At 45.4% G+C, this 16,711-nt stretch overlaps 1 protein-coding gene across 4 annotated transcripts in view; it reads right to left on the reverse strand.

Annotated features, from left to right (window-relative positions):
* PPP3CC (protein phosphatase 3 catalytic subunit gamma) overlaps window positions 1-16,711 on the reverse strand; it is a 42,167-nt gene that overhangs the window by 5,181 nt on the left and 20,275 nt on the right. The window contains exons 4-14 of one of the 4 annotated variants that reach the window (XM_067312529.1): window positions 11,958-12,069; window positions 9,771-9,916; window positions 9,109-9,248; window positions 8,457-8,534; window positions 8,269-8,363; window positions 7,420-7,545; window positions 6,376-6,453; window positions 5,428-5,454; window positions 4,425-4,506; window positions 3,794-3,891; window positions 987-1,016 (exon numbers count right to left, since the gene is read on the reverse strand). In XM_067312529.1, the coding sequence (XP_067168630.1) occupies window positions 987-1,016; window positions 3,794-3,891; window positions 4,425-4,506; window positions 5,428-5,454; window positions 6,376-6,453; window positions 7,420-7,545; window positions 8,269-8,363; window positions 8,457-8,534; window positions 9,109-9,248; window positions 9,771-9,916; window positions 11,958-12,069 (1,012 nt within the window). The remainder of the gene's footprint in view (window positions 1-986; window positions 1,017-3,793; window positions 3,892-4,424; window positions 4,507-5,427; window positions 5,455-6,375; window positions 6,454-7,419; window positions 7,546-8,268; window positions 8,364-8,456; window positions 8,535-9,108; window positions 9,249-9,770; window positions 9,917-11,957; window positions 12,070-16,711) is intronic. The other 3 variants (XM_067312530.1, XM_067312531.1, XM_067312532.1) reach the window with 3 other exon arrangements.

The raw sequence follows: 16,711 nt of genomic DNA on the forward strand, positions 1-16,711 counted from the left end.
AACTTTCAAAGCTGAAAAACATGATACTAAAAAAAAGAAGAAAAAAAAGAAAAAAAAAAGAAAAAGAAAAACAGTGAAGACACCACCACAAGGCATTAACTTCAACACAAACCACACACTGCAACACCACAAGAGAGAAACAGCTAGTCCTTGGATCACAAACACAACTTCATCTTGCATGACCAGGAGATGCACAGGAAGCCTCACGAGCGATGAAATCCCACCAAGGGCGTGTGCATCTGTTTCATTACTATGAGGCTGAGTACAAAGTCCTTGCGGAGATAATATACACCAAATGTTTAACTCTTGTATTACAGATAATTTAAGAAAAAAGGTTTTGCTCCAAGTCTTTTTACAAGGACTTGGTTGTTTTACAAACAAACTTCCTTTAGCAATCAAAAGTCTCTATAAACAAACGTATGGTCCCATTCATCAGCAGCTGAATGGTGCTATCCAGGAGAAGATAAACTCCCCCGACAGTAACTTTATGAATCTGGTATTTCTACATGAACTGCATGGAGAATATGGCTTCTCTATACTGTGACCATCTTGGCCCACCTGTGGAGAAGGCAAAGATTACATCAGAGATACAAAGTCAACTACTTCCTAGATGGTTTTGACCCAGTGTTCTGGCAGCCTTCACAGGATCAAGTTATCCAGTGGATAAACTCAGCCATGAGGCATCCAAGATCAGATTGCAGGACCTGAACACGAAGGACTTGAGACACCAGAACACAGACTGCTCTAGAGACAGGGCGGCCTCCAAACAAAGTTATTGCAAGGTAGCACCCCCACATTCACATTAAGGCTAAAATAGGCTCAAACCAGCCCACTGTGTATTTTTTTTGCTTCCCAGCAGGGACCCATCCTCCCCCACTTCTGGTGATGCAAGAGTAAAAAGCTTCCATACGGCTGATAAAGCTCTTTAAAATTAGCACACACACACACAGAGATGATTCGAGTCTCTCGCAGAATTCTAGCCATACCTTCCCGTGCCTCTACCGCTTCTACTGTGGCTGTAATACAGAAGAACAGTGGCATGCAAAAATGAAGACAGAAAAAAAAAAAAGAGTGGCAGTGAGTGATCTAACATCATTGCTGCTAACGCAGAGCCCGCAGCCTCCCAACCCCAGTGAAGACTACGATCAAAACCGACTGGCAGAGGAAAAGGTGACAGGAGCTTGAGACACAGGCTGAAAGGGGACTCGCTCAGTTTTGAGAGTTTGTTGAGCACCAACACCGGAGAGTCTCCTTCCTTCAGGTTTGCTGTACTTGTCACACAGATAAATCCAATAGAAAGAAACACAAAAGCACAGAGCTGGCCTTCCACTGCATGCACTTGAGGGCCTGGGCGCGCACACGTCCACTGACAAGGAAGGCATTAGACTACGGGTGATGGGTTTCCATCGGTGCTTACAGCCCACATTTCACGCTCTCTCCCACTGCTGTCAGTTTGGTGGCCCTGGGATGCCTGACTGTCTTCTGAAGGCAAATTACATGGAATTCACTACCAGGGGCACCGCAGAGCAAAATCCTGCCCGTGGCCAACTTCCAGGGTCATGTAGGGAAACCGACCTCCAGTGATGGGTTGACGTTTTGGAGCAGGGGAAAACAGGGGGCAGCTTGTTCTCTGGGGAGGAGCGCGGAGCCGCAGCTACCCGGCTGCTCAACTCCTGAGGGCTTGAGTTATAACAAAAACAGGCTGATGCTTCAAATCCACTTCGGCTTCAACTCCACCCCTTAAAAGTGTTACCAAGCAACGAGGCACCATAAAGCAAAGCAGCACCCCCCCTTTCTAAACCTGCTGCAGTGGCTGTTGAAGTTCTGGGAGTCCCTGCCTCCACATCTGGAAGCTGGCACTTCTCCGAGGGAGGCCTGTCACTAGAACAGATCCCCCCCGCTTTTAGCCTCAGGACGCCGCAGTTCCTGCTTTGGGCACAACGCAAAGGCCACGTGGTCCTTGAGAGGACGAGGAGGAAGAGCGGAGTCGTGGGTGAACATCTTTGCTCCAGATTTGGTAACGTTATTCAGTTCATTCTGCCAAGCCGTGCTACGAAAGGCTGGCAGAGAGAGAAGGGGTCTTGACACTGCTGACCGAAGCTCCGTCCCTCTGCACCGATGCTCTGCGAGCTCCCCCTCCCCAAAGCTCACACGGACACCTGCGGAGAGGGGCAGCCCCCTCCTCCCGAGCGCTCGGCGCTGAGCAGACGGGCTTGCAGCACGGCTGCCGGAGGAGAGCACGTATGTTAATCGGGAGGCTGTTCCAAGCACACGGCGCGGTGCGAAGGGATGTGCGAAACGGGAAGGGTGAGAGAATGAGGTACGATCGGGAGAGGAGAGCGAGAAGGGCACAAAAAGCCGGGTGCTGCGCAGGGGAGGACTGGGTGCCGGGAGCAGCGGGAGCTGGGAGGTCTGCAGCCACCGGAGGAGGAGGAGGAGGGAGGGCAGGAGGCAGGATCTGGTAAAGCAGCAAAGGTCCAGCTTGTTTGTCCTATCTACAGGAGACAACTCGCAGCTTCCTTTGCCTCGGGGGAAGCTGCCTCCTACCCTTTCAGATGGTGCCGAGGAATCCCCTGAGAGGGGAAGGTGCAGGAGCGTGTCAAAAGCATGACCAGCTCCCTACACTATCAGCTAAGCAGCAAAGCTGTGGCGCTGCGACCAAGCTCGGTGCCTCGAGCTGAGCTCTAACACCCAGCTTCCCACTCAGACTCTGTTCTCTCCCTGCAGCAGAACTGGGGCAACAGAAACCATCATGGCTGCTATAAAAGAAAAAAATCCTCCTCCTCTGTGGGCAAAGAAACCTATGAGTTTAGGAGCGATACCACATCCTCCCCGCCCCCAGGAATGCATAGCAATATTTACATGTTTCTCACTTCTGAACTATTTCATCAAGGCAAGGCAATCCCAGAACAAGCCCTCTTCTGAGCCCTCAGGAAATTACCCAGTGCTGATAGGAAGGGGAAGCAGGCTGGTCAGATGCCAGCATTCAAAGGCTGGCGGCAGGAAAGGATTAAAACACTAGATTACAGGATTCCCTCTGGGGACACATGTTACTGTGATAACTCATTCCCTGACCATCAGCCAATCTCCCTGCCCTGTGAGTTTAAAGCATGCAGATCGCTAGCTCAGTCCTGCTCTCGGCACACTAATAAGACAGACCAGCTGGCTGGTGAGGGAGAGAGCAAAGTATCTGCCAAAAAGCACGGGGAAAAAACCTCCAAAAACAGATCAAAGCCATGGGGCCTACAGAAGCCTTAATATGAAACATACAGGCCTGGAAGAAGAATCTTGTTACTTCAACTAAATCTAAGCTTCCTCTGTTTGGGATTCACAACTTCATAGGGTCAAAATCAGAGGGATTTAGTTCAATGAAGAACAAACAAAAGCAGGCATTTTTACTATTACATTCGTATATACATTATCACACAACAGCAGCAGAGCTGAGCCTCCTCTGATGCAAGGTTAGAAGGGAGATAAGTCATAAAAATTACTACAGAAACAGAATAAAGCAATACATATGCTTTATGTTGTTCATTCTCTGTTCTTCCTTGTATTGCCCTCCTGGAGGGCATAAGGAGACATCTTGGGATGCTTCCCACATCCCCACCTAGGTTTTCTACTCTTTTCTACTTCTCAATCCTTCTTCCCCATGGGCCAGTACCATCTCCCTCAGTTCCCCTGGCACTTTAAGCAGGCCTACGAGCACTGACCTAGCGGTTTATGGGGGCAGCTGAGGGCCAGATATAAAACCACAAAAGGGGGTGCTGCAGAGAGGAGGATCTTTCATACTCACCAGTCTGCAGGGTCTGCCTCCCCCCTGAGAGCACTCCCAGGGGCAGTGTACCTGTGGGCGTCAGGCCTTTGAGAGTCAGCACGCTCTCGCTCTCCTCCCTGCAAAGGGGAGGCAATGCAACCAGTTACTGTGAGATCAGCGCAGCGCTCAGTCAGGTCCCTACAAGACTACCAGGGATGAGTGGCATGAAAACTGCAGTCTGCCCTGGGCTGATCACAGAGAGTCCACCCCGATGTGTTGGACACCAAGCAGAGTCCTGCCTCATAAATTTGGGAACCCTGCTTAGTAAGCTAACACGCATCAGAGCTATGGCACAGCAAATGCATCCCAATCTGGAAAGGGAACGTTCAGGGCTAAATATCAGCAGTGTTTCTGCTGGCAAAGGTGCCATCACTGGAGAGACAAAGGTTTCAGAGAGAAAAAGTCAGACCTGCATCGTGGCACCACATTGCATAGAAACAACTCCCTCAAGCCTTTGCCATCCACTCTGAAGTAACAGTCTTGTAGGAATTTCTCCAGCAGGACACTGCCTGCCTGGTGCTTTCATAAACCCACGAGAGCAGCTGACAAATGTCTCGTTACCCAGAATGCAGATGAAACCTGGACAATGAATCACAAGCTGCTTCCTTACCGAAGAACCGAGAAGACACGCGCCATCTTCCCAATGGCTCTAATCTTATTCCTGATGATCTCCTTACGGACTGTTGTCCCACCTTCGAGAGAAAAAAAAGATACCAGCATGTGAAAGGTTTTCTGTCCTGCTTTCAAGGCACAGGAAATGTCAGTATGAAGCACCTGTCTGACTCCAGGAAAGAAGTCATGGTTTACAGATTCACAGCTACACTCTTGAGAGAACAGTGCTGAGAGAATGACGGTCAGGATGGCAGTGAGAAGGGCAACACCAACAAGATGACACACGGATTTAAAAGTCTAAGGAGAGTAGATCCGCCAAAGGAAACAGATCAGATAGTTCTTGTTTGAAGCTCACCAGGTTTGATCACACTACACAGGATGTAACACAAATGACTCAGCCATGTAGACACAGTTTTGCAAGGCAGAACACTGACGAATCTGACTGCCGATGAACACCGCAGAACACCAGGCTGTGCTCGCCGCGGGGAAGAGTGTCGCACAAGCATCAGCTTTGGCATCCAACACGCGCAGTGAACGGCTGGCTGGAGCCTTGCAACTCTGCTTTGACCCCGCACAAACACACAGAGTGAGTTATGTGAACTCCCCTTCTACTATATAGACCAAACATGAAAGAAAAGCATGGAGGGTAACTGAAAACAAACAAAATAAAGTAAAAGAAGTAACAAATACATCTCCTCTCAGCTGAGATTCTTCAAATGGCCCAACTACACATTAGAACAGTACAAGCCAAACTGGAGGTCTAACATGCACCGATGGCTCAGCCATGCACTAGGTGGCTGCATTCAGAAGTCAGATAGAAACGTGACCCCGTTTCTCAAGTTCCTGGAGGAACGCAGAAGGGTTAAAAACACACGGCGCTTATGTTAAAACTGAAAGGGGATGAAGAGTCTGCCCAACTAGTCAGCTACTCAAATCCACTCCAAGGAATCTGGTGGCACAGGCAGTGAAAATTAAGCTTGTAGCAAAGTCTAGCTGGGTACCTTTCTGATAGCTTGAAATGTAGTGATCTTCAGGGAGAGGAGACACCAAGAAACAAGTAGATGAAGACAGAGATAGAAGAAACAAATTTAATTTTCATGGGAGGGAGAAAGGAAAAAAAAAAACGAAATGCAATGGGAAAAGCGGGTTAAAGTCTCAACCTGTTGATCGAAGCGGCACCTTGTTATACCACAATGGTGTTCTGCTTCTGTGCTGGACATATTTTACTCCATTCTATAAGGATTTATATCAGCAGCTCCCCCAGTATGCCCATGATGCCCCCTGTGCCTGTGCACTCATGCTCACATTCCCACTTTTAGCTGCAAGCCCCACTTCTGCGCTGAATTTCCACTAGGTCCCCACCTCACTTTGAAAGCATGCTCACTTGAAAAGCGAGGTGGTGACCTGGTGAAAATTCAGGCACAGAGTCAATCAATCACTAGCAATTCCCCTCTGATATCAGAGCTGCAGATCAACATCATAACTGCTTTGCCTCCTTATGCTTAGCTTAAAAGCAAGGCCAAAAAAAAGCATTCTATTTTTCAGGACAATATGAGAAGCCACCTAACGCAGGAGTTCAGTGCTCAGCTTAGGCTCAACACTGCGGAGCAACAGAAGAGAAGACTGGGTAAATAATTTGGTGCAAATAATTTTGAGCAGGGAAAAAAAAACAACTTGGGAGCAGTCTCTAAGTAGCAGGAAACCATTCTCCAGAGCAGCTGGCAAGAAGTGGCTGTTGCAGTGAATATAACTAAATTTCACTGTGACTGCATAGCAAAGGGAAAAAAACCCATATTCTACCCATAACTACACGAGGGTTAGCCAAACTGGAGACCTGGTTGGCCATCCAGCTATAAATCAGATGGCTGCTCACTCTTGAATTACTATCATACACCTTTCCCCACCTTCACCCCCACTGTTACCAGCTCAATTGTAATAGCGTTCGTTACCTTCCAATGTCTCATCACCATCTGAAATCAACTCATCATCGGAGCATATGTTGAGGATGTTAACGAGCATTTCTGTGACTGCAAGAAGTACAGACAGGAAGATTAGAAAGGCCTGGTGCGCACACTTGGCAAACAGAGGTATTTGGAAGACGTGCTGGACAGGCAAATGATTTCAAGGTCATTCATACTCTGGAAGTGGAAACCCAAAGATACTTTATAGCTGTGCACTGCTGGTACCTCACAGCAGTACCCAGAGGAGACTACATACTTTACACCTTCTGCCAAGGAGGTGGATGCAGTCCAAGCACATCGCAGATGAAACAGACGGGGTGGGGTGGGATGCCAATATTCTTGCAGAACAGCCTGGCCTCACTGAAGGTCCTACCCTCCTCACCCCAAACCTGCACAACATGCCATCTGGCTCCAAGAATGTCAAACCTGCAGAGAATTCAACCTTGGGTTCCACAGTGTCTAAGCCCTTTAGACTTTAAAGCCATCTTCAAAACATCCAACATGGGGTGGAACTTAAAACACACCATGAGATGTAAAAACGCTTTTGTTGAAAATTGAGACAAAGTCTTGATCGTATTTTAAGCAGCCTCACTTTCTTCAAACTGAAGTCTGCCTCTAAATTGAAGCAAATGCTTTCTTTTTGATGGACTACAAGCCAGCATCAGATTTCAATTTTTCTGTTGTACACCAGGAGCAAGGGAAATGTCACCAAATTCTGAGCTGAGGCTACACTACCCAAGATTGCTCCATGAGCGATGCAAAGGTAGCAAGAATGGAGTTTTACTGGTAAGATAAATGCTTCTAAAACAGGTATCAACAGCTGTTTTCATAAGAACTTTATGCAGCAATATATAGCAGATCTCCTTGAACCTGAACTGCTTTCCAGGGCTATTAGATATTAATGAGTTATAACACTGTCTCCCAACACCAGATTTTAGGTTTGCAAACATTTAATAGCCTGTGGGACAGGTTTTTAAAAACTGTGTACTATGACCAGTCACTGGGCAACTCAAAAATCCAAACACCTCTTACCCTTTTCCCCTACAAAAGGCAAAGACCATGTGAAGACATCCATGAAGTTTGGAAGCCAGTACGGATGAGGGGAACAGTTGAACTGCCTGATGTTCATGACATTGTTTTCATATTTCAGTACAGCAGCTAGGAGAGAACAAGGAAAGACAACACATGCCCGTAGGCACTGTCAACTTCAGGGAGTCATACCTGCACTAACGCAATTTCATTAATCAATAGCGACAAGTTTGTACTCATGCAGATCAAGCTACCAGTTCTCCAAAATTAGAAGGCTTAAGCAAAATTTTTCTGTTTATCCATTACATTGTTTCACAAAAGCTCATCATAACAATGAAGGTCAATTTAATAAAGCTGTTAAAATTTGTGCCAATCAGAAGCAAGGAACACAGAGCCAAGACCCAAAGTGAAGGAAAGAAAACATTTGAGGAAAGTACCCCACAGTACACATTTGGCATTAATGGCAGAGTGAAGGGACAGGGTGAAGTTATAAAAGCTTGCTAAAAAAAAAAAAAAAAAAAAAAAAGCAGCTTCTCTTTTATGGCAGCATTCATCAATAGTGCTCAGTTGTCATGCGGCTGGAAATGAAAGCATTATTTTAGGCTTTATAACTTGACAGCTAATTGCAACAGTAATACATTAAGTCTTTGAGTCAGAGCACCCAGTCACTTCCAGCTCCCCAGCTGCCATCAGTTTAGCATATAAAGCTCTTTTCCATTTCATGCATAAGAATGCAACTAGAGGAGAGGACAGAGTGGGCAAGGCAAGGGAAGACAGAGAGGGATTTCCTAAGAGCGTGAAGACAGTACTGACTCTCAAACAACAGTAGAGACCTGGCCTTGCCAGCCTTACCCTTGTTGTTATAGACATCTAGATAATTTGGTGCAGAAAAGATTGTGATTAATGACGGAAAGCCTGTTGTCTGGCTCTTCCTGTACATTCGGTACCTGAAAAGCAGGTCAAGTGTTAACACACTAGTCTTGCTAAGGATAGCACAAATGCAGGAGGAGCCTGCTCAGCTATCAGACTGCAGCACTTACCCAGCATCCTGGGCTTCATGAGCTCGGATTACAGATAACAAACTATTGTTCTGCAAAAATTCACAAACTGCAGGATAACTGGAAAACAAAATCAAACATTCATTAGCATGCAGCAAAGGAGAACAGCTAGCACCATGGTCTTGGTTTCAGAAACAAGCCACTTGCTGCATCCATTCAGTTTGCATCCAGCATCCCTAAACAAGGCCAGTATGCATCACATCATTCAAAAATTAATGGCAAAGCATTCTGTTAACCAGACCCCTGGTGTCAAATCCTCCCTATCAGTCAGGCTACAAGTGGTCTGTCAGCACAAATGCTTCTCTTTTGGACCAGAAAGGATTATTTCCTAGAGCTCCTGGTATTGTCCAATGCCTGAAAACCTCTCAAAAGGCACTCTGCCAGCTACCAGAAGTCTTGCTGCTGTCCGATATCACAATTTCATAAAGCAACATGTCCAAAGAGAGCTCAATATTATAGGAGAAGAAAACAAACAAGATTTTGTGCATTTGAGCCAACCGAAGACTACTGCACAGCCAGGTACGCTGTAAAGTCCCACAGAGTGACCTGAGCAACACTTCAGCTCCCCATACACTTTAGCATAAGACAAGACAAAAAGCTCTGGTCCATCGGAGCTCCCTAGAACACCACTCACCTGTAGAAATAGGAGCAGCCTCGAACAGTGTTGTGGGTGAAATGCTCCAGCGTCTTCTCATTACCATAATCCTCTGATGGATCAGACCAGAGTAGGTCACACATTGGACCAAAGGCTGGAGGCTCCTTAAACCTGTCTAACTGAAAAATGTACACAAAATCAGGACAAGGCTGGTGAAAGCCGCAGTGGCTTAGTAATCCCACATTTTGGAGACAGGCTATTTTAAATGGGAGATTAGAGCTGTGGTTATTTTTCCCAAGGAGGATTAATCCTCCTAGTCTCACTATCATGACAGTGGAGTCTTCTCTCCTTCTCTTTCCATTTCACTCTCCAAATCTTCAGAAGAGACTCACAGCGTGGGCATGCAGAACACATGAGCCGCAACCTGAAACTCCATGCATTAATCAGGAAAAGTGCCTCTCCTCCAAGCATTTACTCAACTTGGCATACTCAGAGCTGGGGAATGCTATTAGGCAGTTGCCATTAACTAGTTTACACTACTAATTGTAAACTATGCTCCCCCTCTTAATTACCGCAGGAAAAGCCAGCGCTTTACTGCATCTGCAAACCAGGGCTGACAAAGTGGATACACAAAGGAACTGAATCCCGGTACCAACTGCCCACATACCCTGAAGTGTGAAAGGACCACAGAGATTACTTACTTTCCTAATGTCATCTAGACATGTGATTTCTGGAGACAGTCCTCCATGAACACACAGAAATTGCTGGTTTAGGAGGGCAGCAAGAGGAAGACAGTCAAATGTATCCATACATGCATCATATACTCGCTCTGAATACTTGATTCGACCTGAAAAGGTGGGGGGCGGGGGGGAAGAGAGGGTAGAACTGAATTCATTTACACAACAAAGACTGCTCACTCTGAAAGAAGAACTTCTCTCTTTTTTTTTTTAATTTCTTTTTAGAGGGCGGTGGGAAGGAGTCATTCATGCATCCCAACGCCCATGGTACAAGAACCATTAAGCAAAGCTTTCATCAGCCAAAGCCCCAACAAGTAAGTTCCAGGAGCCTAACACCTAAGGTTACAAGAAAACTCTACTCCTATGACCTACTAAGTTGAACTTTGCACCTATGCATTAGTGAAAATACTGCCTTAAAAATGCTCCTTGGACATTAGAAAAAAAGGTTTCACAGTAATCTGGACACTGTCAAAAATAGCAATCTCACCTCAAGCTATTTTCTAGTATACCTGTACTGAGGTCAACATAGAATAGAGGCTAAGTGCTTGCCACCGTAATAGAAAACTTGGGATACTAATAAAAAACATCACATTGCTTTCCTACATTCATACCACACCTCTGGACTCAAAGAATCTTACCAACCTCAGCTGCTATGCAGATTATACATTGGGAAATGCAGCAGCTGTTTAATTTAGCACAGCAATATTACACAACCATTTAAGATAGGAATTGCCTTTTCAGCTGGACACGAGTGCTTTGAGTCTGCTAGAATTTGACCAAGATGCCTACAGTTAAAAGAATCTTTACACAGGATCTTTCAGGGCTACAAACGATCACAAACTCAGCTGGATGCCTCATCTTAACAGAGGTGAAGATGTTCCAAAAAATTGAACAGAGACAACATGGCCCTCCCAAAAGCGGCTTAGCTGTTGCAACAAGCCTCCAAGTACGCTCAGAATGTCCCTCCGCATTCGCTGTTAAAACAGACAGCGGGATCCGAGACCACCACACCTCAAGCGCATCCTGAGGTCTTCTTGCATCTGCAACCCCTTCACAGGGCAGCAATATGTTATCATAGCCAGATCGTCAAGAAAGCCCTGTGACTACTACAAAACATGTCTCCGTTGACAAGAAAAAGCACGTGAATGGGAAGTTCACCTTTCCTCCACCTTTATTTCAGAGATACTAAAAGGTTTCTTCAGCTACATGCTACTACACAGGAAGGGGAAAGGCAGTATCTTCTGTTTTCCAAAGAGGAAAATCTACTACCTCTGGTTCAAATCGAGCCCAGCTCAACAGGAGCTCATCTACCACCATCTGATGACTACAGTATCCAGCAGAGAGCTGGCTGATGTTTTTCAACCCATTTCTGAGTAAACAGATGTCATTATCTCAATACTTATCAGCCTTACCCCGTCCTGCAGCATCCAGAGCTGAAGGGCTAAAGACTGGACTTGTGCCTTGCCAATAACTATTCCTTGAGGTCAGGTCCTTGAGCAACTATTCCCTAGTAGAGAACAGCACATTGCTGGTGTATACCTTTTTTATCGCTTGGAAGAATGTCTGTCATTCTCAGGGCAGAGGGGTCATTCCCCAACCTTACATCAGCATTAGTTTAAAAATATGTAAATGCTGCGTGAAACTATCTTTAACTAATCTAAAACGATCTTAAAGGTAATGATTCTCCCTAGTGCAAACACCGAGGAACAAATCCTTTATTTGCTACCAATTGTAATCACTGATCCCAGCTGCACAATCTGGAGCTGAAAGTCATTTGGCAGTAATTATATGTTGCTGGGCCTGAAAGTCAGAGGGGGGGGGATTGGGGGGTGCCTGCAACTGGCTTGTCAGCAAGACAAGGAGATGTGCTTGCATTTCTGCCATCCACGTTCGTTCTTTGTTACCAGAAGGCCACATCAACATGCACTCAGTACTTCACAGGACTTATACTGCTGTTTTTTAGCAGGAGCTGAAACAACTTGCTAGGAGAAAAGCTGTGTATGCAGGGAAAAAGACAACAGGTTGGTACAGCTTCATTTTTGAGAGCTAGCCAATATCACCCATGGCAGGCACAAAAATTAAGAGCTCACCTGGCTACAACAAAGTTAACATATTTAAATCTTTACACTGCTGAGATCTGGATATACTCACATTCCTGCTTAAAGGTGAAGTATTCTGTGAGGTGCCTGCACTCATGGTTCCCTCGAAGGAGGAACAATGTTTTGGGATGATTTATCTTTAAACTCCATAAATACAGCACACACTGCAAGAGAGGGAAGGAGAAGATGGCATGTAATAAAAACCTTTTATAGGGTACTAATCATCCATAGACTTCACTAAGTGTTTCTGGGAAGACACCCAACAAGCTGATTTCAAAGTGGAACCCTGATAGAAACCCAGCTCCATAATCGGCAGTAGATTTTATCTTGGCCAACTCCACCAGTGGGGGAAAGCCACACTGCGCATTTCTCTATATTAGGCCTGAGTTGGAGAAGTGACAAATGAGATTGCATTCAACTGAAACCGACTCTGGGCTGGGTGGGGGCAGCTTTTCCTTCCAGCAAAAACCATAGCAAAAAGCACCCATTTTCAGAGCAGCAAAGCAAAACCAGATGCGCAGTAAGATCTGCAATCCAGATGTCCCGTTGCAATGTGAACCAGAGACCATCAAGCATAACAGACTTAACCATCTTGCTAACCATTTTATCAAGTGCATTAAACATCAGAAAAATTAAACTTGATCTTCTTCACTGATGGGTTTTTTTCCCCTTTCTGTTTTTGTGCTTACGCTATAGTCATGTGAAGTTCAAGTTCAAAACAGGAAAACCCTAGCCAGAAAAAAAGCTTAGAAAAGCCTTCTGGCTTTGAAAAGGGCTTTCCACATCCCCTATCTGAGCAGCAACACCTGTAAAAAGATCATCTTTGATGAGGCACAGACCAAAGTCAAATTGAAACAATCATTTTAGCAGGGCCCCAGAAATACTTTACGATGGTTTCCCAAAGAAGCTAAAGGAAGAAGGGGAGTGCTGGAAAGCGAGCACACTTACCTTTCCGCACTCTGGGTTGCCAAGCCGACAGTTAAATCAGCCGATATCTAGTAGGGGGAAAAGTTACCACATTTCCCTTGTTGATTTTGAGTGCTGGAAGGACAACCCATGATGACAACAAGCTTTAAGATCTGGATTAAAGTTTCTAATAAGAGCTTACCCTTTAGGCTGACATGCCACAGAAACGGCACACTCTTTCAGAATGGAAATTATGGAGCGTGTCAATAGTTTTACGCTTAAAAAACACCACTGATCTGGTGCACACAACTCCAGGAATCAGCTGCTGTGGCATGGAAATGGCCTCCAGGACCAAAATAAACCAACCTCAAGCTAGTTTCCAGTATAGATACCTTAGATGTCATGGTATTTGAACACTGAACCTCTAAGCTAAGCTTTACATTAGTCATTCTAGCTACATGCAGGGATCCAATGAATCCCAAGGAGTTGTAAAGCACCCCCCCCCCCCAAAAAAAAAATGGATTACAAATACAGAATTTTAAAATTGAACAGAAACAGTGTCAGGGACAGTGCTGGGTAATTCAAGCTCTGGTTAGGGCTAGCAAAAGTAATGTTTTATTATATCTATTAACAGGAGGAATGTTCCCAACAAAAACATTTATAATTATGCTGTGATTTAAAGCTTTAGCCTGCTGTGCTTGCATCCTAAGCATTACATTTCTGGGCTATCACGAGAACTGGAAAATGAAAGTCACTATAAATGAAACAAAGGACTTGCTAAGGACTGGAGAAAGCAACCAACCCTGGTTTCACTGTTTCAAAGCAAAGCAAGAATGTAAAGATACACCATCAATAAAGAAGATATTAGGGTTTAAAAGCTGTTTTAGCATTAATGATATTTAGAAGGCTAGCAATGTGGAAAAGGGATACTTAAAAATACATTAAAAGTATTTTAAAATGGAATGGAAGTGAGGGGAGTTACTCAGCACCACAATTCTTCCTGGAAACACAACAGCCAAACCACACAAGTCTAGAGCAAACTTCTTTTGCAAGACTGGAGCTCCACATGGTTTGTAGCTATTTCACAAGCAACTACAAAATTTGGGGGCTGACCGACAGAAAGGTACCAGTGGGTTAATGACGACTAAAGAACGTTCAACAGTCCTTGCTAGCTCTGGAGGGGCTGGAACAAGAAACAAAGCAGATTTCTACATTCACATGCATCAGATGTTTCCTGGTGTTTTGTACAGATCCTTTTCCCAGATTTTCAAGGCGCTGTGCCCAGGAATTGATTACTGGATGTTTACAATAGCCTAGTAGCAACTTGAGACAATTATGGATTACTAGATTTAAATACTCTACTTCTCTTTTCACTCTGCCTATCAGCTTGAAGCCCAAGGCCAAGCAGTCAGGCCTGTGCCCCTGTTTGATACAGCTTTCACTCAAAAGGCTCTCACAAGAGGGAAGGTCAGCGTGTCGCGGTGGGTGAACTGCAAGAGGAATTGCTACCTGCAATCCAGTGCAAACGCAAGAGGGAATGCTGCCAAACCTGCCTGCCACCAGCCACAATGTAATCTCACATACGATTTATAAAACCCGGCATTCATGAGAAGGTTAAAAACATTGAGCCTGCCAGCACGTTTTGAAGTAGGCACAGAAGAAACAGCATGAGAGAATTCCTGCAGCCGGGTCCAGGGCGCAGCCCAGAAACCTGCCTTAGCAGTTATCCTTCAGTAGGACGTGGTGGATGGCTGCAAAGGGACACAACAGTTGAATACTGCTACAGAAAAGTATGATATTAAAGGCACTACATGGAAACTGCAAGGAGAGCGAAGCCAACTCACTTTGCACAGCTCAACACCAACCTAAGAGACAGTATTTGATGGGTTTCCTCTTTCCACTGGAAATGCACATCTGCCTCCCAGAGACAGATCTGCAGCAGGGAGAGACCGGGGCTCACTCTACAGACCGCACGCTCGACAGCCCGGCGCTCCTTCTGGGCGATATTCCTCCTTCGCGTTTCTCTGCTGCTCCCTTCCAGTAACACCAAAAACGTGTGCGGCTCTGCACACACATACAAGGCAAACAAAGCAGTTGGGGCTAATTTTAGGTTTACAACATTGACTGGATCTTTTTAATATTTAATTATTCTGGATAAAACAGTACATTCTAGTCTGGCAAAATTACTGTACATTTAATTCCCTAATTATACAATGATAATACGTCCCATTGTAACTGAATTTGAAAAACTAGTCTGGCAAAGGTGTATACCGTTATCGCTCCATCTTTACTGATGAATATCTCTTTCCATAGATTCTATTTGCGGTCATAATAATTGTATCACTTTATAATTAATAAAACAATTCTATTCATTGTATTATGGCATTTCCTGGCATCGCCAGTCAGAACAGTCCATTGCTGGCGACAGGGGGACAGACCTCTCCTGTGTAAGGGCCATGAGGTGCAACTACAAGCTTAAGAAAGGCACAAGCACTTTGAAGGAAGCATCTTTTCCACTTGCAGACCGACAAGAGAATCCTTCATCAGGATGCTGTCTCATCAACATCTCAAAATGGAGATGTTTAGCCTGATTTCCTTGCCGCCTGTCAGTCCCTTTCCTACAACATTTGAGTCCATGGACTAAGTCCAAATAAATTTGACAACTGCCTCAAAAGCAATTAGAAATCTGGTTTAAAAAAAAAAAAAAACCCCACAACAACAACAAAAAAAAACCCAGTAACCAAATCAGAGAAAGAGGAAAATGTCTTCCCTGAGGAACAGGTGAAGAAGCCAACTGACCACAGAGCAAATGCCTAACTCCAGGCAAGCAGCAGCTCTCTTGCCCAGTGAGGCTGGGGTTACGACACCAGAGGAGCAAAGGAATAATCCATACCCTACCTGGCCTCATTAGTTTCACAGATCATGGAACAATTTTTTTTTTTAATTTTTCATATATAAAACAGACCAGTCCAGCAGAATGAGTCAGAGCTTGCAGAACAGAACCGCAAGGCTCTGCACAGTCCCTTATCTCTGCACGCAAGAGTAAAAGTAACTGTTCCCACCGAGTCTGTGGGAGACCCATCACGCCTCCGCGTGGCCCCTGAATACGTGCAAGAAGAGACATAGCGACGTTGCCAGCTTCCCTTGCACGCCGCGGCGCTAACACGGAGGGATGAGTGCAGGGGAGGGGAAGGGAGCGCAGCCTCTCCGTCCGTGTGGTCCAGGCCTTTCCCAGCGGGGCCGCTTGCACGCCGGTTAGCCTCGCTCTTGCAGCAGGCTTTGCAACATGGACTGAAAGCAAACCCTGTGCACAGTCCTCTTCCATTAGGCATCAGCAGTCTCAGCTTTCACACAGTTGCTTCCCTTCCCTCCCCCTGCTTTTTTTTCAAAACACTCTTCATGGCCTCATTATACTTACTGGGAATGAATGTTTTTAAATGAGAATTTCCCTAAGCCAGAAGCCCAGAAATAATTTGCTATAGATATCCAACTGAGCCGATGAACAGAGGCTTTGGGGCTTTGTAAAGGTTCTGTCTGAACTATAAACTGCTGCTTTTACCTTGACAACCAAATATTCACAGCAATAGGGAAAACTTACAAGGGTTATGTGGGCTGCTAACAAGCAACCCAGTTTGCCTTAACACTTCCTTGGCGCCCAGTTTTGCATCCTGATGTAGGCAATCAGGAAACAAGATGCAATTATACAATTACCTCCTATTTCATTCAGTTAAAAGGTCATGATTATCAGCTGCTCTGGGCAGACACTCGATAATATCCCCACCCAGCATATGGATGCACAAGTTTGTGCTGTGACTCATGAAAGCCTGACACTGCTGCTGTTCTTCACCTTTCCTGCGGTGAAAGCACAGCCAAACCTGGAGGCCTTTCAATCACCCGAAC

The sequence above is a fragment of the Apteryx mantelli genome, chromosome 29 (genome assembly GCF_036417845.1).
Source record: "Apteryx mantelli isolate bAptMan1 chromosome 29, bAptMan1.hap1, whole genome shotgun sequence".
NCBI lineage: Eukaryota > Metazoa > Chordata > Aves > Apterygiformes > Apterygidae > Apteryx > Apteryx mantelli.